At 48.8% G+C, this 24353-nt stretch overlaps 3 protein-coding genes across 4 annotated transcripts in view; 2 read left to right on the plus strand and 1 right to left on the minus strand.

The window, feature by feature from the left end:
- Positions 1–9705, plus strand: part of LOC117973278 (seizure 6-like protein) — a 28626-nt gene extending 18921 nt beyond the window's left edge. The window contains 15 exon segments of the mRNA XM_058994297.1: positions 1351–1546; positions 2103–2288; positions 2771–2939; positions 3169–3247; positions 3249–3336; positions 3435–3629; positions 3834–3972; positions 4456–4652; positions 5181–5375; positions 5797–5988; positions 7115–7309; positions 7481–7513; positions 7983–8094; positions 8195–8297; positions 8445–9705. Coding sequence (XP_058850280.1) covers positions 1351–1546; positions 2103–2288; positions 2771–2939; positions 3169–3247; positions 3249–3336; positions 3435–3629; positions 3834–3972; positions 4456–4652; positions 5181–5375; positions 5797–5988; positions 7115–7309; positions 7481–7513; positions 7983–8094; positions 8195–8297; positions 8445–8474 — 2109 coding nt within the window. The 3' untranslated portion in view covers positions 8475–9705.
- A 779-nt stretch (positions 9706–10484) lies between these two features.
- LOC117973393 (aspartate beta-hydroxylase domain-containing protein 2-like) lies at positions 10485–18691 on the plus strand. 2 transcript variants are annotated; one of them, XM_058994298.1, is made up of 4 exons: positions 10485–10563; positions 12874–13937; positions 14328–14441; positions 15671–18691. In XM_058994298.1, exons 2-4 carry the CDS (start codon positions 13112–13114, stop codon positions 15778–15780), a joined length of 1050 nt encoding a protein of 349 aa, XP_058850281.1. In that variant the 5' UTR covers positions 10485–10563; positions 12874–13111; the 3' UTR covers positions 15781–18691. The 2 variants fall into 2 exon arrangements, with proteins under 2 accessions (XP_058850281.1, XP_034781558.2); XM_034925667.2 differs by lacking the exon at positions 10485–10563 and adding an exon at positions 10574–10979.
- A 1260-nt stretch (positions 18692–19951) lies between these two features.
- On the minus strand, positions 19952–24297 carry LOC117426194 (uncharacterized). Its single transcript, XM_034043571.3, has 3 exons — positions 22310–24297; positions 21882–22044; positions 19952–21468 (listed from the first exon to the last, which is right to left on the minus strand). The coding sequence occupies exons 1-3, from the start codon at positions 22803–22805 to the stop codon at positions 20994–20996; spliced, it is 1134 nt and encodes a 377-aa protein (XP_033899462.3). The 5' UTR covers positions 22806–24297; the 3' UTR covers positions 19952–20993.
- Positions 24298–24353: the final 56 nt, after the last annotated feature.

Consider the following 24353-nt stretch of genomic DNA (forward strand, 5'->3'; position numbering starts at 1 on the left):
GGAGAGAGAGAGAGGGAGAGAGAGAGAGAGAGAGAGAGAGAGAGAGAGAGAGAGAGAGAGAGAGAGGAGTGGGGGGGGGGGGGGGGGGGGGGGAGATGTCCAGTCCCTGTTCTTACATCTCACTTGGAATTAAAGATTTAGAGGGTTTTGGGAAATGCAGCGAGTTAGTTCAGAGGAAGGTCTGTTTTTCTATTTTAATCAATCTTGTGAAGCACGGAGCCCAAACAAGATCTCCTGTGGTCTCGTCACCCTGATAGAATTCCTTTAAAGATATCTGTGAGCAGTCAGAAAGCGTGTGTTGCCATGGTGAACAAGTCTGGTTCCAAGCGCAGCCTGTTAGACCAGCTGATGTGAGCCCTTTAGAGATCTATATCCTCATAGACGCTGTATTCACTATATTCAATATCAGTGCCCCTCCTCCTCTGTATTCACTATATTCAATATCAGTGCTCCTCCTCCTCTGTATTCACTATATTCAATATCAGTGCTCCTCCTCCTCTGTATTCACTATATTCAATATCAGTGCCCCTCCTCCTCTGTATTCACTATATTCAATATCAGTGCCCCTCCTCCTCTGTATTCACTATATTCAATATCAGTGCTCCTCCTCCTCTGTATTCACTATATTCAATATCGCACAGTCCCTCCCCCTATACTACACTATACTCCAGTGCTTTATACTCCACTAGGCTATGCTGTACTACACTACACCACACTATTCTGAAGCAGTTGACTGAGTGTGACAGAACACTGCGTCTGTAAAGATGCTAAAAGCTGATTTCACACTTTCTGTCAATTTGTATCCTAGCAACCCTTTTAATCAGCTCTTAATTGGGTCTCGTGTTTATCCTGCATCTGTCTTTCTAATTGGAGTGGTAATTATCTGATCAAGTATAAATGTAAACACAGCAAAGAGAATGAGGATTTCACACTTCTCCTCTCCCTGCTTCGGTTTACAGTATTATTATTATTATTATTATTATTATTATTATTATTATTATTATTATTATTATTATTAATAGTTTAACTGTAGTAGTATTTGTATAAGTAGTAATCTTAGTGTTAGTATTAGTGTAGTAGTAATACTGGAAGCAGTCATATTATTATTAACCCTAAGAATTCTGTCTAAAATTACTAAAAGGATTTTAATTTGTTAAGCAGTCCCTAGCGGAAATTCTTGGTTTAACATTTAAAAATTGTCCTAAATAACAGTCCTTATATTGCTGAGCTGGCTTGGTAGTGTGATAATGTTGCCCCCTGGTGCTGCCTGTTTGCACTGCACTGTTCGACAGTGTAAGTGTGTGAGGCAGTGCAGTAACGCTGTCAGTGTGTGCTTGTCTCCCCCTGCAGGTGAAGAGTGTGAACCTCTCTGAAGGGGAGCAGCTGTCTATCAGGGGAGTGGATGAGGGTGGAGCTCTGCTTGAACTGGCCAATGAGACACTACTGGTTGAGGGTCAGGTGATCCGCAGTCCCACCAATACCATCTCTGTGTTCTTCCGCACCTTTCTGGAGGGAGGAATGGGCACCTTTCAACTGCACTACCAGAGTAGGTACAGCTCAGCACAGCGCAGCAGCACAGCAGCACAACACAGCACAACGCAGCACAGCGCAGCACAGGACAGCACAACAGCACAGCAGCACAGCACAGCACAGCACAGCACAGCACAGCACAGCACAGCAGCACAGCACAGCACAGCACAGCACAGCAGCACAGCACAGCACAGCACAGCACAGCACAGCAGCACAGCACAGCAGCACAGGACAGCACAACAGCACAGCAGCACAGCACAGCACAGCACAGCACAGCACAGCAGCACAGCAGCACAGCACAGCACAGCACAGCACAGCACAGCACAGCAGCACAGGACAGCACAACAGCACAGCAGCACAGCACAGCACAGCACAGCAGCACAGCACAGCACAGCACAGCACAGCACAGCACAGCAGCACAGCACAGCACAGCAGCACAGGACAGCACAACAGCACAGCAGCACAGCACAGCACAGCACAGCACAGCAGCACAGCACAGCAGCACAGCACAGCACTGCCAGCATACAGCACAGGGTTTATTAGTGTTGCTAATCCCTCTCTCTGTCTCCCAGTCTTCTTGCTGAGCTGCGCACTGCCCCGACGGCCTCACTACGGCGAGGTTGCTGTGATGGATCTGCACCCCGGGGGCACGGCACACTTCCACTGTCACCTGGGCTACCAGCTGCAGGGCGAGGGCACGCTCTCCTGCCTTAACGACTCCCGGCCACACTGGAGCAGCAAGGTGCCCAGCTGCAAGGGTGAGTGCAACATGGTATTTGTAGTCCTGCATGCCATCAGGCTTTTCTTTTTAAACTCAACTCACAGCACACTGCATGATGGGACTTGCAGTCCTGTGTCTTTTCACTTTTTTTTTTTTTTAAAACTCCCATTGCATTCACTAAATGTACAGGATTGATATTGTCAGTAGTGTGCAGTGAAGACTGTGAAGTCGCTGTTTTTAATCACATGTTGTGTTTCCTCCAACCTGATAACGCTCATCGTGCTCGTTAGGGGACGTTGTGCATGGGTTTATATCTATCACATGTTTATTGCAGTAAGTCACAGCCCAATACTAACACATCCTGGGCTTTTAGCTGAAGAATATAGATATTGAAAGAAGGAACACTGTGACTAGCTTGTGTATCACATTAGATCATTGCAGCGGTCATCCAGAAGGGAACATTTGGCTTACAATGTGCTTCTCTGTCCCCTCTCCCCTCTCCCCTGTCCTCTCTCTCAGCTCTGTGCGGGGGCACTGTGCGCAATGCCTCCATCGGCAGGGTCCTGTCCCCGAATCACCCCGGGAACTACAGCAACAACCTGAACTGCAGCTGGAGTCTGGAGGCACCCGGAGTTCAGAAACTGCACCTGCACTTTGAGAGGCTGGCACTCGCTGGCAAGGGGGACAGGTGAGGGGTGACAGGAGAGGGTGTCTGTGTCTGGTAACACTGATACGTGGTGTCTGGTGTTTGGGGGTGCTGCTGGTTAACACTGAGACGTGGTGTCTGGTGTTTGGGGGTGCTGCTGGTTAACACTGAGACGTGGTGTCTGGTGTTTGGGGGTGCTGCTGGTAACACTGAGACGTGGTGTCTGGTGTTTGGGGTGCTGCTGGTAACATTGAGGTGTCTTCTTGTCCAGGGTGCTGGTTTTGAGTGGGACAGGGGAGAACTCTACGGTTCTGTTTGACTCGGCGCACGGAGGACTGGTCCCGTTCGAGGGGGGTGATCAGCGAGGGGCAGTCCGTGCTCGTGCAGTTCACCTCGGACACCGAACACACCGCCACGGGCTTCAACATCCGCTACGAAGGTGCTGCCCTCCTGAAATCCTGTATAGAAAAAGGCATGCTCTCTGGAATACTGCTGCAGTCCAAACCTGTTCTAAACACCCCCCCCTCTCCCCGGCAGCGTTCGAGCGGGGGCACTGCTATGAGCCCTACCTCCAGAATGGGAACTTCACCACCTCTGACCCCTCGTACAACGTGGGCACCATCGTGGAGTTCACCTGTGAGGCGGGGCACTCCCTGGAGCAGGGGCCCCCCGTCATCGAGTGTGTCAATCTGAGGGACCCCTACTGGAACGACACCGAGCCTGTATGTAAAGGTACGCCTCCACCCCCAGTGCAGCTATCTCTCTCTCTCTCTCTCTCTCTCTCTCTCTCTCTCTCTCTCTCTGTCTCTCTCTCTCTCTCTCTCTCTCTCTCTCTCTCTCTCTCTCTCTGTCTCTCTCTCTCTCTCTCTCTCTCTCTCTCTCTCTCTCTCTCTCTCTGTCTCTCTCTCACTCTCTCTCTATCTCTCACTCTCCCAGCTCTGTGTGGAGGGGAGCTCTCTGCCCCCAGCGGTCTCATCCTGTCCCCAAACTGGCCCGACACCTACGGGGAGGGAGAGGACTGCAGCTGGAGGATTCACGTGGGGGAGGAGCGCCGCATCCTGCTCGACATCCACCTGTGAGTATAACACCCTGTATAACACCCTGTATAACACCCTGTATAACACCCTGTATAGAACCCTGTATAACACCCTGTATAACACATTGTATAGAACCCTGTATAACACCCTGTATGGGACCCTGTATAACACCCTGTATAACACCCTGTATAACACCCTGTATAACACCCTGTATAGTGCCCTTTATAACACCCTGTATAACACCCTGTATAACACCCTGTATAGTGCCCTTTATAACACCCTGTATAACACCCTGTATAACACCCTGTATAGTGCCCTGTATAACACCCTGTATAACACCCTGTATAACACCCTGTATAGGACCCTGTATAGAACCCTGTATAACACCCTGTATAACACCCTGTATAATACCCTGTATAGTGTCCTGTATAACACCCTGTATAACACCCTGTATAACCCCCTGTATAGCGCACTGTATAGCACCCTGTATCTAGCTGTGCTCCCTGCTCCTCTCCTCGCAGCCTCAACCTCAGTAACAGTGACATCATGACGATCTACGATGGGGACGAGGTGACCACGCGCATCCTGGGGCAGTACATCGGGGGCACGAGCCCCTTCAAACTGTACTCCTCCACCCCCGACCTCACCGTGCAGTTCCACTCGGACCCCGCCGGCATGGTGTTCGGAAAGGGAGAGGGCTTCATCATCAACTACATGGGTGAGGGCCTGCCTCTGTGTCTGTGTGTCAGTGTGTGTCTGTGTCAGTGTTTGTCTGTGTGTGTCAGTGTGTGTCAGTGTGTGTCTGTGTGTCAGTGTGTGTCTGTGTCAGTGTTTGTCTGTGTCAGTGTGTGTCACTGTGTGTCAGTGTGTGTCTGTGTCAGTGTGTGTCTGTATCAGTGTGTGTCTGTGTGTCAGTGTGTGTCTGTGTCAGTGTGTGTCTGTGTCAGTGTGTGTCTGTGTGTCAGTGTGTGTCTGTGTCAGTGTGTGTCTGTGTCAGTGTGTGTCTGTGTGTCAGTGTGTGTCTGTATCAGTGTGTGTCTGTGTGTCAGTGTGTGTCTGTGTCAGTGTGTGTCTGTGTCAGTGTGTGTCTGTGTGTCAGTGTGTGTCTGTGTCAGTGTGTGTCACTGTGTGTCAGTGAGTGTCTGTGTGTCAGTGTGTGTCTGTGTCAGTGTGTGTCTGTGTCAGTGTGTCAGTGTGTGAATGCTCAGGTACAGATGCAATGCAAGCGTCCCTGCTCTCGTTGCAGAGGTGTCCCGGAACGACTCGTGCTCCGACCTGCCTGAGATCCAGAACGGCTGGAAGACCACGTCGCACACGGAGCTGGTCCGCGGCGCCCGCATCACCTACCAGTGCGACCCCGGCTACGACATCGTGGGCAGCGAGACCCTCACCTGCCAGTGGGACCTGGTGTGGAGCAGCCAGCCACCCTTCTGTGAGAAGAGTGAGTCAGGGGGGGAGAGGAGGAGAGGGAGAGGGGCAGGGTGTGTGAGGCAATGGAGGGGATCAGGGCTGGAGAGAGGAAAGGGAGAACCAGGGAAATAAGAATCCCATTGCATAGCACTTTGATCCTTTCCTGATTTTACTATGAGTTTAATAGAACACACGTGAGCTTGCTACCTATACACTGTGGCTAATCAAGCTGGTAGTAAAACCTGGAATGGGTAAAGCTGCTATGCAATAGGAGAGAGACGGGTCTGTGTCGCACATTGTGATCGAAATGCAGTGAAAATGAAAACGCTTATTCCTAGCAGCAAAGGGAATTCCAGTAACACTAGGACACTTCATTGTGTAAACATTGTCTGTGAGCTGTGTTGAAGCCCCCCTGCAGCTGTTACAATAGGATGTGATGTTTGCCCCTCCAGTCATGTACTGCAGTGACCCGGGGCAGGTGGAGCACTCCAGCCGCACCCTCTCGGACCCCAAGCTGCTCGTCGGCACCACCATCCAGTACACCTGCACTCCCGGATACATCCTGGAGGGCGGCGCTATGCTCACCTGCTACGGGCGAGAGACGGGCACCCCAGTGTGGACCTCACAGCTTCCTCGCTGCTCCTGTGAGTCTTCATAATAATAAACATGCTCTACTACTAGAGCTGCTGCTGGACTGCCTCCCAACAGTAATGATGATGAGAATGATGGAGTTGGAGTTTTTAAAGTAACTTTCTCATTAGTTAAGCAACGGCAGAGGAAGGTATGCTCCTAATTGGAATGGATTTAAACAAGGGATAAAAACCATTTGATTTCAAACCCTCTCAGCCCTCAGCCAAAGGGAAACAATTGCCTGCATGTTAATTACAAAACAAAGACAACAGTATAAAACAGTCCACAAGCTGAAGCTTCGCAGTCTGCTAAAGATCATTGCTGAAGAGCATTGTTGAAACCCAGAGTACAGAATGCTGCCCCCTGTCTGAAGGCAGCAGTACTGTTCCCTGTCTGAACTCCATTGGAATGTGTTGGTGTGTTTTCAAGGTAACTGGCAGACTGCACACAAAGACACACTCAGAGTGCTATTGTTAGCGACACACAAAGCCCTGAGCCCTGGAGCTGCAGTTTCCATGGTAACTGTGTGGGATACAGGGATGTGTGTGCTGCTCTTAGCGAGGGAGCGGGAAGGAATCAAACCCACACAGGAACACGGCTCAGGAATCTGCAGCAACACAACTGATCCAGGGTTTGCATTACATTAACTGTCATTTTTATGTGGTAATTCACCATCTCGACTTCTCTCTCTCTCTGTCTATCTGACACCTTCCCTCTCTTCCTCTGTCTATCCTGCCCCTCTCCCCTCTCCCCCTCTCTCCCATCTACCCCCTCTCCCTGTCCCCCTCTCTCCCTCTCACTCACCTCTCCCCATCTCTCTCTCTCCCCTCTATCCCTGTCCCCCTCTCTCCCTCTCTCTCCTCTCTCCCCTCTCTCTCTCCCCTCTCCCTCCCTCTCCCTCCCCTCTCTCTCCCCTCTCTCTCTCTCCTCTCTCCCCTCTCTCTCTCCTCTCTCTCTCTCCTCTCTCCCCTCTCTCTCTCCTCTCTCTCTCTCCCCTCTCCCCCTCTCTCTCCCCTCTCCCCTCTCTCTCCCCACTCCCCCCTCTCTCTCCCCCTCTCCCCTCTCTCTCCCCTCTCCCCTCTCTCTCTCTCCCCTTTCCCCCCTCTCTCCCCTCTCTCTCCCCTCTCCTCTCCCTCACAGCGGAGGAGTCAGTGTCCTGTGATAACCCGGGCCTCCCTGAGAATGGGTACCAGATCCTGTACAAGCACCTCTACCTGCCGGGGGAGTCTCTCACCTTCATGTGCTACGAAGGCTTTGAGCTGATTGGAGAAATCACCATCAAGTGTGTGCTGGGGCACCCGTCCTATTGGAGCGGCCCACTGCCACTCTGCAGAGGTGAGGGGGTCAGGGGTCAGGGGTCAGGGGGTGGGGCGGGGCTCTTATACTTCCGGAGTATTTCTCTCTCGCTCTCTCCCATCCCTCACTCTCCACTCGTCTCTTTCTCCATCCCTCTCTTTGTCTCTCCACTACTCTCGCTGGCCTCTGACTGGCCTTTTTGTTTTTCAGAGAACCAGGAGAGCTTTGAGCACACGCTGGAAGGTGAGTGCTTGCCATAGTGTCAGGGAGTGCGTGTCGATGTTCTTCACTGTCTTCAGCTGCTTATTAAAGGAGCGCTAAAGACTGTTCAATACATTTTCTTACTTCTGAAGCCCAGTGTATGGAAACATCTTTTGTATGCTGGGCTTTAGAAGCGTGAAAAACTCTGCAGCACACAGAGAAAATGTGCTTTTGCTTCCTGGTATGCATCCACTTCCTGCGCTGAAGTCACATGTGGTATGATTACTGCTAGACCATTGGTCAGAAAACAGGGCGTTTTTATTTCCAAAGCACGGCTTTTGGAATATTTGTGTTTCCAGAATAAAGAATTAAGCCAATAAGCCAATAACCTAAAAGATATTCAGTACAATAGAGATTTATCAAATGAAACAAATTTGGAATGAGAGCTCTCTCCCTAATCTCGCACCCCCCTCTCCCCTCCCTCTCTGCTCCCCCCTCTCTCTCTCTGTAGCTGAAGCCGCAGCGGAGTCCTCCCTGGATGGAGGGAACATGGCACTGGCGATCTTCATCCCCGTCCTCATCCTCTCTGTGCTGCTAGGAGGAGCCTACGTCTACATCACACGGTGCACGCCTGCTCCACTGGAGCGCCACTGTAGTTGGACTGTACTGGTATAAATATGAAGTGCAGTACATAACCATGCCTGTCTGTCTGTCTGACCCCAGGTGTCGATACCACTCCAACCTGCGACTGCCCCTGATGTACACCCATCCCTACAGCCAGATCACCGTGGAGACGGAGTTCGACAACCCCATCTATGAGACAGGGGTAAGATTCCGAGCAGGGCGTTCTGGGTATTGTAGTCCTCTCATTCAGAAAGGATATGACAATGCCAGTAACTGCTGCTTTGTAACAATCTCCTTGTTTTTTTTTGTGCACACGTCTGAAATGAAGGTGTCTTTGTTTGTGTTCCAGGATACGAGAGAGTACGAGGTTTCGATATGAGAGACCCCCCCCCCCCCCTCCGCCCCCACACCCCCCTCTCCCTGCCCCCCACCCCCCCGAAGATATTGTACATAACAAATCTAAACAAGGACTGACTCTGGATTCTGTGTGATCCCCTGGACTGATCCCTCTGTGAGGAGGCCACCTTGACCTGCTCCTCCTCTGTACCCACACCTGAGTGGAAGAGCCATCGAAGGCTATATCTTGTGAACAGCCCGTCTATTAATAGAACTTATTATTTCAATCCTTTCACCTTGTTTCAGGCAGGCAGACAGGTCTCTGGTTAGAGTTTGTGACATCAAGAGAAGGTGATAGAGACCCGGGAGAGAGGAGGGGCAGAGAGAGCAGACAGAGGCGAGGACTGATCTCCTTTTATACTTACAGAAAGACACAAAAAAGAGTTTTAAAAAACACTGGAACTGACTGGAAACCCATTTACAGCAGACGGCATTCAATATAGCAGCGAAGGACCAGCACCATGTCCATTGAGTGAGCGAGCATCTAACATCTAAAAATGAACATCTCTCTGATAGAAGGGTCTGTCCATTGAGGGGTTTCAGGCACAGCAGAATAAAGGCTATAGAGGGTTGCATGTTTTACACAGGCAGCAAAATTCAACATGGGGGTCCCTGCACTACTGCGTCAGAAACCTGGATGTTATTCTTCAAGCCACTGCTTATTAACAGGGGACCTTGATAAACGCTAGGGACGGGCTTTTAGAAACGAGATGAATGGGGTAGCTGGTAGAATATATTAAAACATTCACTGGAATTTCAAATCAAAGGGCAACGTTTCTTTATGTTTTCTGAAAGTAGCAAAAACTATTTTAATGTAAATTAAAAAACGGAACAATAATTCAGTTGATCATTGATTATAATGTTGTTTATTGATTTCGGTGGAAGGATTTGTACGACTTCCACAATGCTGGGTCTAGGAGCCAGCATTGCGATAATCTCACAGAGATCTCAATGCTGTCTCCAGCCTGCCTGTGTGCCCCTCACTGATTAGGGTGCTGATACAGTGAGCTGGGATACTGTTGAAACATTCCTCAGCACTTTGTTCATTTTGACAGGTTTGTACAGCAGCTTTTAGTAACAGTATGTTGTAGTTCTGATAACACAGTATTATATTAAAACAAAGAAATATTATTTTGATGTATGTGTTGCTTATGCCTTGTAATGTAAATTTTCATAAAATGAACGTTACAGATTTCCCTAAATAAATGGTAAAAAAAAAAAAAAAAAGTTGTGTGTGTGTCTCTGTGTGTGCGTGTGCGTGTGCGTGTGTCTTATTATGTGAAACACGGCAAAGGGCACGGGATTGTGAGTCAGTGAAGGTTAAACAAATATTAGGAGCACACTGGAGAACACTGTGACTCGGCACAGCTGTAGAGTAAGATGTTTTCCACCCAGGTTACAGAAATGATAAATCTTTAAAAGCTATGTGTGTAACTTTGGAATACTGGAATTAATAAATGGAATCTTATTAAGATAGCAATTGGTATCAAATCAGTCTGCTTGCAATACTGCAGGACATGTAAACAGACTAGAGAGCCAGCTGATGTTTTGATGATGGAATTCAGTGCTCTGATGGATCAGCTGTTGCAGAAAGCAGATCACAAATCAATCAGATTGAACATGCTGTTGGGTCGCTCATTCACCGCTAGGGTTCCCAGCACAGGCAGTGACGTCAGACCTGCGCAAGCCCTTTGTAAAGTGCTCTGAGCACCGCTAGGTGTCGCTTTAACAAGACACGTCACAGCGTGGCTGCTTTCCCACAGTCATTGCAGGGAACGTCGGGATTTGTAGTCTTTAAAACAAAACAAAAATTATAACCGCTTCTTTCTGCCTACCCCGCCCGTCGTCGACAAACATATTATTCTTCAGAATTAAAATTCCATGAGAAATAAATAGATGACTTGTTTATTTTTAAAAAAATCTGTCGCGCTTGAAAACTGCATGATTATTATTTTTTATTTTTTTAGTAAGCCACAGACTCCAATTCCCAGGGATACCTTGCGCGCATCAGGTAGTCGCATTCATAGTCAGGCGGTGACGTCGCGTGTACAGCTATGCTGAGCATGCTGCAGGTAGGTTGGGCGTGGGGGCATGAGGGTGGTTGCGGTTTATTTCTCTAAATAAATACTGTTTGCATGCTATGCAAGTGCTTGTAGTTTGTCGGAAAAGCTGGGGTGTAATGAAGCGGTGTCAGAGACAGCCGCATGGTTCTTCAGCGCCGGTGATTAGAGAGGTAGTGACGGGGCGCGCTGCAGTGTGGCACGGCGAGCTGTGTGTAGGGAGAGAGGGGCGGAGGCTGCGCTGCATCGTCATGCATATTATTATTACTACAGGATAAAAAATGAAGCGTCTCCGGTTTGGTGGCGGTGTTTGTCGGATCTGTTGCACCAGGGGTCTAGTGTAGGTACAGAACTTGCTTGGGCGAGAGATTTGAGATTCAGACAACTGCGTGTCTGTATTTTAATACTAGAAGGAAACAATCAATCTGGTAAGTAAATAACATGTATTCGCCTTTTGAATAAAATAATAACAATATCCTGCAGACAGCGTGTTTCAATGTCAGCCACCCTAGCATTCTAGTTCCACCTGGCTGTTATTATCAATATCAATTTGTTTTTATTTATTTAATTATTTATTTATTTGGGTGGGGGCGTGCGTTGTTATTTATGAAGTAAACATTTTGAGGATTTTAACCGCACGTGTATGCTTGTTGTTTTGTTTCTTAAAATGTGTGTTTTGTGTAATATTTTTTATTATTTTCAGATGAGTCTGGATTATTTCTCGTCAAGCGTGGTGGTACTGTAGTTCAAATGATAATCCGTAGCAATAAACAAACCCACAGGGTTCGGTATTTGTGCCCGCTCGCATGCTCGATACAGAGAGACAAACGACAGAACAGCTGTGTGCTGCATTTAAAATAATAACATGAATCTAATATCACATTTTAGACCGTGCCCTGCGGGGTCACTAGCCTTTCCTGGCAACGCTGTCTCTGTGCGTGTGTATTATTACCAGATCGAAATGTATCTGTCTGCCCAGAAACTTAAAAGTGCCAACTTACATAATCATTATCACCCCCCCCCCCCCCCCCCCCGATTTACCCGTGCTCGACTGACGGACAGGTACCTCTGCTTGTGAAACATGTCAGTGTGGAAGAGCATTCATCGTAGCACCAGACCGCGGGGCAGAGGCCGGCGACTTAAGAGGTTGAATAAAAAAATTAAAAAAAAAAACATGCCCAAAATGTGACGTGCTGTGTGCGGTTTGATTTTACAGTGCGTGCTGTGCTGGTGTGTGTTTTTCGTTTTAGTGATCAGCTCATCACTGATCGGAATCCGCGACAGCAGCACCTGTCTTGACGCTGGGTCGTCGTGTCCTGGCAGTTCTGCCTGCATTTTGTCTCCCACAGTTAACCATTTCATTTGCAGGGAGAGGAGAGGAGAGGGCTGTGTCATCACTGCAGTGATGGAGAGCACATACCTTCCTCCAGTGCAATGCCGTGTCACCTGAGACTGAGAAATCCCAGCCACTTACAAAGTGTGCATTGCTGTGGTGTTGGCAGGAGCCTCTCATCTGTTAGTGCTTCCTCCTGCAAAGAGAGAGACTGATAGATAACCTTAATGGTATTGATTTGAGAAGGTTAAACGCACGCACTCACACACACTCACTCCACTGTAGCCACAAGCCTGACTGTTTTTTTTAGACAGGTCTTCTTTTCAACTGTTATCTCTGCAAGAGTTTCCTGGTGACTTTTTAGTGATAAAATAAAGCGAGGCTGTGTGTGGCAGCACAGATTATACATGCTATGGGCATTTGGTCAGCATGGAATGTCACGCCTGTGTTAAATTTGTAGCAGTATCTAGGGGGTGAGGTTATCCCTTATTTTTTTTGATCGAGCTGTCAGCCAGTTCTGCTGTAGGTGTTTATTGTTATTCAGCTGGTGTTCAGAAGTGGTTGAATGAAATTTGTATTCCTAGTTCAAATGACTGGAATGCTGGAGAGTTATTTGCATTAAAAGTAATGCTGTTCAGAGCCCTCCATCAGTGACTCGCTTGTCTCTTCAACCTGCTGGAGGGATCATTGTTTTGTTTCCCTCAATTCTTTTGTGAAACGTTGGCAAGTGTGAGTCAGCGAGGCTTTAAACACAGAGAGACAGCAGAGGATGTCTAGGCAGAGCAGTTTCACTCAGGTTTAAATACAAGCTTGATTAGCCCCAGTGTATAGGCAACCAGCTCAGGTGTGTCTTATTAAACTCACAGTAAAACCAGCATTGGATCAAACTGCTATGCAGTGGGAGTCTTATTTCTATCCCTGAGGGGGGGTTGGGTTTTGCTGAAGCTCTTTGTCACTCAGTTTAGCTGCTGGTTTTTTTTTTTTTTCAGGTCCTGCGTTTGCAGCCTCAGCAGTGACCTCTGAGATCGTCACCGTGGCAGCAGGCAGATAGACCCCCCCTCCCCTCCCAGCCTGCCTGGGTTGCTGGTATCGCTATGGTGGTTTACCATCTCCCTCCCCGTTTCCACTGCTTCCTGCCCCTCTCTTCAATGAGCCCTCGATGTTTACTGACACCCAGCCCTCGCAGCATCTCCTGAGCCCCCCCAGACTCTAACCTCCCCTCTTGCTATGGACTGGTCTCTGGACGGACTGCGTGACCTGGTGGCTGGCGGCATGCATGCTGTGCGGGACTGCGACGCCAGCGCCCTGGCCACTGTGAGCTGCCTGCTGCTGCTGTTCATCTGGTACTGCTACCGCGTGGGGCGCGAGCAGGCCGCCTCGTCCCCCCGGAGCTACAGGGCCGGAGTGCTGGTCCCCTCCAGCGCTTCCCTCCTCGCGGAGCGGGGCGACGGGGAGGGGCCCCAGAACGGCTACAGCTACTGCCACTCCCCCGAGTGCTTCCGCTGCACGGCCCACAGCGAGGGGCTGAACCAGCGGCTGTACCACAACCTGCAGGAGTACGCCAAGCGCTACACCTGGGCCGGCATGGGCCGCGTGCACAAGGGGGTGCGGGAGCAGGGGCGATACCTAGCCAGCCGCCCCTCCATCCAGAAACCGGAGGTGTTCTTCCTGCCGGACCTGCCCACCTCCCCCTACTTCTCCCGGGAGGCGCAGAAGCACGACGTGGAGCTGCTGGAGCGGAGCTGGTCGGTGCTGCTGGCCGAGTTCGAGGCGGTGCACCAGGCGTTCTCCAACTGCAGCCTGTCCCCCTCGCAGGGCTGGAAGGCGAACAGCACCCCCCACGGGGAGTGGCACACCTTCTACCTGGTGAACCAGGGCGTGAGCGTGCCGCAGAACTGCCGCCGCTGCCCCCGCGCCTACCGCATCCTGGGCTCGCTGCGCACCTTCATCGGGAACAACGTGTTCGGGAACGCCTGCTTCTCCGTGCTGAGCCCCGGCACGCTCATCACAGAGCACTACGGCCCCACCAACGTGCGGATACGCTGCCACCTGGGTACGGAGGGGTGCGGGGGGGAATTAGATACGCATTCTTAAACGCACGTTGGCTCAGTAGACATGTGTTCAGCCACTGTGTGTGTTTTGTTTTTCGTATTAGTTAATTATTGAAAATTCACTGTAAAATCCATTGCATAAAACACATTTTGAGTAATTGTAATTGCAGTGTTATTCAATCTGGGATCTCAATGTGTATCTGTTCTAACTCGGTCAGTAGATAATGCAGATATAGACGTGCCTCTGTGTCTGTGTGTGTTTTTTTAATTAAAGGCTGTTTCAAAGCTGCAAAGAAGTCCTTTTTCTGTATAGTCACAAGTGGACAGATGATATAGGGCCTGTTTGTTTTCTAAAACATGTGGATAAACCAGCGCCTCCCCCTCTCCCTCAGGGCTGAAGATCCCCAGTAGCTGTGAGCTGGTGGTGGGCGGGGAGCCCCAGTGCTGGGCTGAGGGGAGCTGCCTCCTGTTCGATGACTCCTTCCTGCACACTGCCTTCCACGAAGGTGAGTCCATCGCTGTGGGGAGCTCCAGGCATGGAGGAGCTGGATTTAAACATCACGCCTGCATGAGGAGGGTCGGGCTCAGGATCGATTCCTGATTTTCACTTCCAATCTCCTTTTAATCAATTCCAGCACTGATTTAAAATTGCAATCGGCAGCATTCTATTAAAATGAGCATCGCTTACATTGAAGTCAATTAAAAAGCAGTTTGAACAATCACAATAATTATGACTCTAGAATATCAATTCAGATTCTTTAAGAAGCAAAGGGAATTGATTTTAAACCAGGAATTGATCCCAAACCCTGGTTAGGATGATAAGGATGTAGGTCCACGGAGGGGTTCCTGTGACCTGATGCACCACAAGAATCCAGACGGGATACCAGCCTCACGTGGGCAGTCTCCTTGCTCTGCATATCTCGTGCCAGTCCTCTGCAATGCAGGCTGAGTTCAATACAGCCTTGTAACAGCCAGCCTCCTCTGCAGGAGTGCAGCCATGGGACTGAGCAGCAAACACAGCCAGCCTCCTCTGCAGGAGTGCAGCCATGGGACTGAGCAGCAAACACAGCCAGCCTCCTCTGCAGGAGTGCAGCCATGGGACTGAGCAGCAAACACAGCCAGCCTTCTCTGCAGGAGTGCAGCCATGGGACTGAGCAGCAAACACAGCCAGCCCCACTGAGCAAGATTCTCCTGTTAAATGCTGAGAGAGCCTGAGCCTGCTTGGGGCTTTTCATTTCTTAAATCAAACCTAGCCCCTTTTGAAAACATGCTTTCTCATCCCTCTGCGGGTCCCAGAAGATGCCCTCGCAGGGAGCAGACGTGCTGAATGACACAGCCAGTGCAGTGCTCAGGAGAACTGAAGTGAGTGGAACAGGGTAGTTCAGTATTATCAGGAGCAACACAACAGCAAGCGTGGGGCCGGGCTGAAGTCAGAGCTGGACTCAGTTACCATTGTAATTGTGTCTTTTGTAATTGACTGTTGTTCAATTGTTGTTGAACCTTGGCACACCTGCGTAATTGTAATTCAAAGTAATTGCAGTTCAATTATGTGTTTCTTTGTCATTTGATCATTATTCTTGTATTTTCAACCTCTTTTGGTGACCCCGTTTGTTTGAAAAAAGGAAGTTCTCTAGTATGTTTCATGTATTTGTACCTGTGATTTATTTCTGGTTATGTAACATAGACCCCAGGTCTGGATGAGGTGGCGCTGACGTGACGGTTGTGTTTTGTGCAGGCAGTGTGGCGGACGGCCCACGCGTGGTCTTCATGGTGGACCTGTGGCATCCCAACGTGGCAGCGGCAGAGAGACAGGCCCTCGACTACATCTTCACCCCGGGGCGGTGACTCCCAGAACAGAGAGAATGAGAGAACATGAAATGGAAGAGAAGAGAGCGAGCCAGAGAGAGGCTTCAGTCTTCATTCAGACTCCAGGCTCTGTTTAAACTGTATAGTCTTGATAGAAACGTTTCCGTGTCTCTCCTCTCCTCCTGCTCCAGGCTTCGTCTCCTGGAAGTCTTCTGTTGAGATTTCATTGAGATCCGGTAGAGATGTTGAGAAGCTGTGTACACAAACAATCCTTGCTCTCATCCCAGAGAGAGATGCATTGATGCATTGAAACGTCCCTGCTGCCTTCCATCAGCCCCCTATCCTCACACCCAAAACCCATTCACACCACGTAGTGTTACTTTCTGCCTGCCTATCTATCTGACCATCTCTCTATCTCTCTGCTGTTTTTTTATTTTATTCATAAGGAGGGAGGTGAGACAGCTTTCTTTACATGCCATGGCTCCTGGGATACTGTCCGCTGTGATAACGCTGTGTCACAGCAGGCACAGAGAACAGATATTGTATCTGGTGCCTCGGCTCAGCAGATACTGCTCTGTGACGCAGGCAGACACGGAGAGCTGTTTGAGTCAGCCTCTGTTTTGCTGATGCTGCAGCGGTGGAATGCACAAGTGCGTACAGAAACAGCAGCAGTTCGACGTCCAGCTCGATCCCAGTTTGAAGCCTCGTCGCTGCGACTTGCAGCAGTGGGAGGTTAGAAACAACACCTTGAACCTTTTATAGCTTGGTAAACAAATGAGACGTCTAGAAAGGGCATTGACTTTAAGTCTAAGTGCTGGCGTTTGTTCTGCTGCCAGCATTACAAGAAACCCCCCATGAGGCTGAGCTCTTCAGCCTTGGCTTGTGCGGAAGGTTTTTCAATGGGGCTGCACGCCCCGGGCTTGTCATGTGTGAATAGTCTCTGTCGGTCACTAGCTGATCCAAGCGCTGAGAAGACACTCCTGCAAACACGTGTTAACGAGCAGAGCTTTTGGGGTTTGGCAGAGAGGGCCGATGTGATTTTTAACAGGGCTTATCTTTACCCAGCATCCTTTTTCAATAGGTTGAAATTCCAGAGCACAATAACTTGACTTTGTGAGCCAGCTTAGTGTATTGAAAAATAGCTTTCTGTTGTGACTTTGTATTCAGTGATGCACTGATTTTAACACTGAGGAGGCACCTGATCCTACCTGGATATCATGAGCAGTAAATGACAGGGCTGTGATAGACAGCGTCTTACTAGAGTCCCCTGTGTTGCTCTTGCTGCTGTAGTTCAGAATGGTCATACCGAGATTTTTATACAGTGTTTTTTATTTGTGATGATTTGTATTGTTTGGTGATTTAGTGCTGCACACACACACTGAAAATAACACGCGCAAAAGCTTAAATTCTCTGTGAGATGTGCTCGGGACTTTGCGTAGGGCTCTGGGGACTCTGTGAGAATCACGGTGCAGTTTGACCCCTGCAGCAGCGCAGGCTGCCCTGGTTTGCAGTGTGCACGGTGGGGATCCTTGCTTGCTGCACCAGCCTGTAATTCATGAATCCTTCACTCAGGACTGTGGGCTTCCCGTGACGTCAGCAGGCAGCATGTGGATTTTGGGGCCCCTGCAAATTGGGAATGCATGCACACTCGGATGGCTTCAGTAAGCTCCGTCTGCAGAAGCAGGCTGGGGTTTTTTTGGAATTGCATTGCTAAGAAAATCAATGTAATCAATGTTTCAGCAGAATAGCTGGTTTAATGAATAGCCGAGAAGAGTGAGAATGGTGAGCAAAGCAGCACTCCACAGAGTGAACCTCTTTTCCTTGTTCTTAGGGGAGGGTGGACTTGCTTTCTTAAGTTTTAAACTGAAGGAAGGAGAGTGGTTCTGCTGATGATGCATTTCAAGTAAGCAAGGCTTTTTTTATTTTATTATCATTTTTTAAATGTACATGCCTCTTAATTCGTTTATAATACGATGTGGCATCTAAAAACGTCAAGGAAAAAAAAAATAGACGTGTTGTAGCCTTCTCTCCGCTGACTGTGAAACTGGATTAGTTTGACATACCGAGTGCGGCGGACTTGTGTTTGTTTGGGACAGTGGATAGGGGATGGGGAGGGGGGTGGAGTGACCACAAAAACCACTGTGTTTCAGTCCGATGTTGAGCTCGGACAGAAGGAGCTTGCACCAGCCCTACGGCATTTTGAATAGGGCACGTGGACCAAAAGCATTATTGAACTCTCCGGTGAGCCTCGCGGGGAGCGGATCCGTTTCACTGTGTTGTAATCCCTGTGGTTGTGGTGTCGAGGCGGTGATCCTGTTGTAATGTGTCTGTGTGTGTGTTCTGTGTCTGCAGCTGGATCCCCCACACCACTGTGCGTGTAGCGGATGAACATTCACCCACTCGCATGCACACCCACACGCTACTGCACATTGCTGAGAGCTCTCAGATCTGTTAGCCGTGCTTCCTGAGGCCTTTTCAATCCTGCAGCCCACACTCGTCTTTATAGCTCCCAGTTCACTTCACAGCTTCCCATACAAAACTGGTATGCCACTGGAGTCAGTGTTTCATGGGAAGACACTGGTAAACTGGGACTCTAACAATCTACAATTCATTAACAGACAAGGGTTAAACGATATCCTGCCGCACAGTTCTGAAACCACATTTAATTAGGAGTTGTATTCAATGGTGTGACCCACGCTCTTGGTTAACTGAGCCTCACGTGCGAGAACACAACTCCAACCGCACTTTGAGAAAAGTTTTGCAACACTGACCAAACTATTTTTGAGTTGGTGTAAATTTGTTTTCTTTAAAGATCTGACCCCCCACCCCACATTTGCCAGTTTGAAAGGCTGGTGCCCCAGCCTGTGCTGGTTCTTACTCTGTGTGTCTCCTATATGTGTGTCTGCTTCTGTGTTGTTCCTCAGTAATAAAGTGTTTGTTGTAAATTGCAGTGCCATGTCCTTATTCGTTACCACATTATCTGGCTGTCATAATGAAGCTTTGGCTGGCAGAGTATGTGAAGAATGCTGACTGTTTTTCTAGGTTTCCTTTTTAAAAGGTACATGTTGAAAGTTTATTGAAAGCAGCAGCTTGAGTTTTTAAATAGCATCGGGGCTCCTCACTGTCCTTAGGTGATGTTCTCCCTTTGCTTAGTACAATGCTGTGCTGCGTCCCTCACCCTGCACCCCCTTTGCTGTGCATGCTGGTAATGCTGCACAGAAGGCAGGAGTTGCCCTGTAATTCCATTAGAACTAAAGTAATTCCATTAGAACTAAAGTGACATTCCAGTGAAGCTCTTACAGTTCCACGCTTGCCTGTCTTAATAAGAGCCTTGCCTAGTTGATATGAAGTGCCGCTCACCACAGTCCTACTTTTAGATTTCAAGCATGTTCTCACTGCGTGTGAACTGTAAAAACAAACCTGTGGTTTCCTTTTGGAATGCTTTTGTGAATTCATTATTATTTTTATTTTCTGAAGACTAAATAAAGCACAAAACCAAGACAAGAAACCTGTTTCCCCGCGATTGTCTGCTTGAACCAACACTCCTGGAAAGAGAGGACTCTCCGGTACAGCACCTGACTTCACATTGTCTGTGGAGCTCGACTGTGTTCTCCGGGCCGTCACAGACTGGACATCATTTTAAATAATGCGCATTCAGACAGCATGCAAACGTGTCAGTTTAGCACTGAGAATTTAAGACATGCCAACACTAAGTAAACAGCAGTGAAACTTATATACCGGTACATTCAGATAAATCTCTGATCAGTGTAGCTGGCTGGGCTGCTCTACAACTACATTATAACAGCACTAGACTCCATTGTAACTACACTAGAATCCATTATAACTGCACTAGAATCCATTGTAACTGCACTAGAATCCATTGTAACTACACTAGAATCCATTGTAACTACACTAGAATCCATTGTAACTGCACTAGAATCCATTGTGACTACACTAGAATCCATTGTAACTGCACTAGAATCCATTGTAACTACACTAGAATCCACTAGAATTTTAACACATTGTGCTATTGAGACCAGAAAAGCTACAAAAAACACAGAAACTCATGGTTTGCTTTGAATTGTGTGGAGATTTGTAGACTAGCATTAATTTTAAGGACCCAACATGAAGTTAATACTGAGAATAATGTTTGATCTTTTTACACTATTATTTAAAAGTTACAATGCAGGGACAACTATTTAAAAATGACCGTGACGTGGAACAGAAACAGCACTGTATGTTATCTGGATGAACGACTTTCCACAGTTAATATGACTGCAGCTCCGTTCTTGATCTGAGTCCGCCTCCCCTCCCTGTCTGCTTGGCTTTGTGTCCAGAGCAGATCTGAGGAGTGAACCACAGTGCTGGCCTCCCCTGCCAGCTCCTCGTCCTCTCTGCAGGGCCCTGGGGACACGGCTTGATGCTTTCTTACCTGCATGTCCCTCTGTCTTACAGCTCTTTGATAAACTCCATTCTCACAAAGAGGTGGGAGTGTAGTCCATTTCGACAATTGAAAATGTAAATACTGAGGGGGAAAGGAGTGCAGGCCTGCGCCAGTTTTCTTTTTGTTAATAAAAAAATACAAAAGTAACCATTCTTAACACAATTTATAATCTTTCAGGTATGTTTAGAATTATTTATTTTCCAGAAACACATTTATCAAATAGTGATAGCTAACACTCATCTCTTTTCTGAAGTGCTTATGACTCAGAGACATTTCTATCTCTCATGACACAGAATTACTCCACGTAACAGCTTCTCTGCAGCCCGATGAATCACAATCAGTTTAGCAATGCTCCATCTCCGGCAGATCCCCCGCGCACGTTGCTCTTGGGTCCAATCCCATTAACATTTCAGCTAGCATAAGAAATAAAAAGCCACAACGCATGTGAAGCAATGCCCACGGGAACGCAGCACAGAGACTGAATAGTCAATCTCTATGAAAGAAAATAATATTATTCTTTTGCAATAATCATTATTTCACTGGCTGGTGTGTTCCGTCCCGTCCTCCCCAAGCTTAAGAATGGAATTGGGCTCCCAGTCTTGCAGTAATCAGGCTACTGCAACAGGGTGGATGCTGGGAGCGACCCGACGACCCCACTCGAGCATCTTAACCACAATGCAAAAGAGCCGGCCTCGTCTGCATTGTGATTACAGAGCTTTTAACATCCTCTCCTCTCACTGAATCCACACAGCACTGCCCGCTATGCTGACAGTAACAATAACAGCAATGCTACCCAGACAGCGCCCCCTCAGTAGGCGATGGTGATGAAGGGCGCTGGGAGGATGGTGACTCCATGCTCAGCGCAGGACACAAGCGCCTCCTCCAGGACGCAGTTGAGGGTCAGGTTGAGTTCAGTCAATGGCTGTGCTGGGGTGGGGTCCTCTGGCGCGCTGTCCTGTGCTGGGGTGGGGTCCTCTGGCACGCTGCCCTGTGCTGGGAAGGGGCCCCTGCCCCTCATTTTGCGCAGACTCACTCCAGGGCTGCCGGACCGCCGCAGTGGATAAGCCTGCGCTCCCTCCAGAGAGACCCCCTCTCCCCAGAGCTGCATCACCGACAGCACCCCTGCTCTCCCCGGCTGGGCTGCTCCTGCTGGGACCCCCACTCTGTGCGGCTCTGGGGTTTGGGGGCCGCTCCCTCGCCCCAGCAGATCTTTCAGGGTCTGAAACAGGAAGGCGAGGTCCAGGGTGAAGTCCGACACCCCCTCTCTCATCACACCCACGTACCTGAAACACAAAGGGGGCAGCAGGTAGAAACAGGCTTACAACGCACTTCTGAGAGTCTGGAGATGAGCGATGAAAACGAGGATCCTATTGCATAGCAGTTTCATCCATTCCTGGTTGTTCTGAGTTTAATAAGACACACCTGTACACTGCAGCTAATCAAACTCGCTGTAAAACCTGGAATGGGTGAAACTGCCTTGCAATAGGAGTCTTGTTATCCCGGAGAGATTATTTAGACCTTTAAACTGTGTTTCATTAGTAAATCCAGCTGTTTGTTTATACAATAATACACACATAGTAAATACCATTTGCAATAGTCATGTATCAGTTATCCTACACCACCACTTTCCATGCCTAATGTGCAGCAACGCATTTTTAGCAGAACCCAATAGTGTTGAATTAACCCCGTTCCTAACCTCGAGCTCACCGCATCCTGGTTCTCCGCGTGTTGGAGAGTCAGCACGGGTTCCACTCGCACCCGGTCCGGGTTCGAGATCTGCACGTGGAGCTCGGCTCTCTGGATCTCGAGAGCGCCCACGTCTGGGTTCACGAGGAACTCCACCTCTCTACGAGCCGCATCTGCGAGCGGAGACACGACAAGAGGACAGTAAACACGACATAGTAAATCAGCTATTCGTGTTCCTCACTGCTAACTCCAACCAGAACTCGCACATCTGAAAAAAACAGCTCTGAAAAACATATATTTTGTAATGCTCCCAGAAAAACAAAAAGTTTGAATATCATACTAAAAGGGCACACACGACTCACAGCGTGGCCCAATATAACAAGGGTAATAACAGGTGCGGTAAGACTATAAAAGTTGGTCATGAAAATGCAATCTCACCTCTGGTTAGCCTCCCTTGAATCCCTTTAATCTTCCTGCAGACGAAGCCGGTCTTGCAGCATTGATAAACCTTGCCCAGGTACTGGAACAGGTGATGCTGTGGAAAGATGGGCTGGCGTTGACCCGCAGCTGACGAGGCGTGGACTTTGAGACGGTAAACGAGCCTGTCTCCCGGGAGAGAGGCGGCGCTGGGTCGCCCCACAGTCCAGGGCTCGGTCATTTGGACACACGGGGGCTGCTGGTGCCTCTTGATGCTGTCGTCAGTTGGCACCCGGAATATTCCGCCTTTCCCCGGCCGGTCCATAAGCCTTCCTCTACCTCCGTGTCCTGCCCCAATCCCTCCTCGATCCAAAAATCTCCGTGCCCCGTCCAGTGCCGCTTTCTCCCTCGTGTGAGAAAGTGCGCTAATCTGGCGGCCTCTGTCCGCATGAAAGGGAAGACCCCCGGCGAACCGGAGAGAGAGCAGAACCAGGCAGTAGCACAACGCTTGAATCATGATCTCCCGTGTGAGAAATGCATACGCTAGAGTCTGTATATATGCTACCGGTGGTCCCCGAAGCTAGGCTTGACTGTATTGTTCGGACACTCTGAAGAGCCCTCTATTTGAATGCTAATACCCCCCAAACAATGTCATGTTAGCGGTACAATGCCCGCAACACCTACGTCATTATGCTAACAAAAGCAGTCATTCATGCGCGCATAATGAGCCATTACTGCGCATTACCCGCAGAGACTCAGCGCGCACAAAATGTTTAATTTACTGAAAGCAAATAGCCTGGAAGGTGAGAACCGCGCTTCAACACCTCTGCTAATGAACCTGTAACCCGAAACTAGTGCAATAGCGCCGTTGGGTTTTAACTGCTGTATTCTGAGCAGTCACGACCAACAAGTAAATAAGCGACTTCAATCTGGAAGCAGAAAAAAACACGTTTTAACATAAAATAACAATTAAAAACAAGACATCGCGTCCTGCTCGCGGCAACACATAGCAATGTAGCATATGCGCATTTCCAAAGCAGTAATTCTAAGTGCAGGACAGGCTTACATATATACCGTTTGCATTCAGCTACTAGAACGCCTCTACAAGGTCATAAAATAGTTCTTAAATCAGCCATGCACGCCTCGCTGAATTGCTGATATTTGTATAGAGAGACGGGACTGATCGCACACTTCTCTAGACAGCAGCGCTGATGTTGCGTCGCGAAATCTTCTTACATTCAATTGTATTTACTTTATTTCGTTATCGGTTTCTTACTAGATACAAACGCACTGCCGCTGTAATTGAAGTGTTAATGTTGCCCTTGGTGCAGTTAGCACTTAGCCACGAGGGGCTTCTGCTCAAATAGCCCGACCTTTCCCGGATGTTATTACGTCACCATAAATAAACTAGAAGCGGCAAGCGGCCAAATACTTAACTGTAAAATTAAGCAATACCTATTCTGCTTAATATGCCAAACCGGTCGTGTCTGTCTGCTACGTCTCTCCTGGGCACGCTGACACACGCACACACCGCTCCGAGCAAACCCACCCAGGACAGCTCCTTATCCACAGGACAGCCCCTCAGGGGTAAAAGCTGGGAAAGGTTAGTTCTGATTCATCAAGTTTCTATACCACCCACAGCTCATGGAAATGTCAACTTACAGAAAATAATTCTATCAGACAGATGAAATGCTGGTGGACACAAATCCATCACACTGCAGACTGGGTGGGATTCTGCACAGCTGGTCTGATTAGGACTCCCATTGCACAGCACTTCCACAGAGTCAACTGCAAGCTACCTGGAAACAAGGTGAGTGTCGTGTGTAATTAAACTCGGGCGTGTTTAACTGAGCTCACACTGAAAGCTGGAATGTCTCAAACTGCTACGCAATGGGTCTTCAATTCCACCCTGCAGTGCTACACTGAGATTCAGACCTGAAGCACGCCCGATCAAATGAAGACACCACAGAAAACATGGACTAAAAGCGCAGAAGCCATTCAGACGTTGCAGCATAAAAAGCAGATCACATTTACACTCTTTATTATTGAAAACGAACCATGTTAA

The sequence above is a fragment of the Acipenser ruthenus genome, chromosome 21 (assembly GCF_902713425.1).
Source record: "Acipenser ruthenus chromosome 21, fAciRut3.2 maternal haplotype, whole genome shotgun sequence".
In the NCBI taxonomy this organism is placed as follows: domain Eukaryota; kingdom Metazoa; phylum Chordata; class Actinopteri; order Acipenseriformes; family Acipenseridae; genus Acipenser; species Acipenser ruthenus.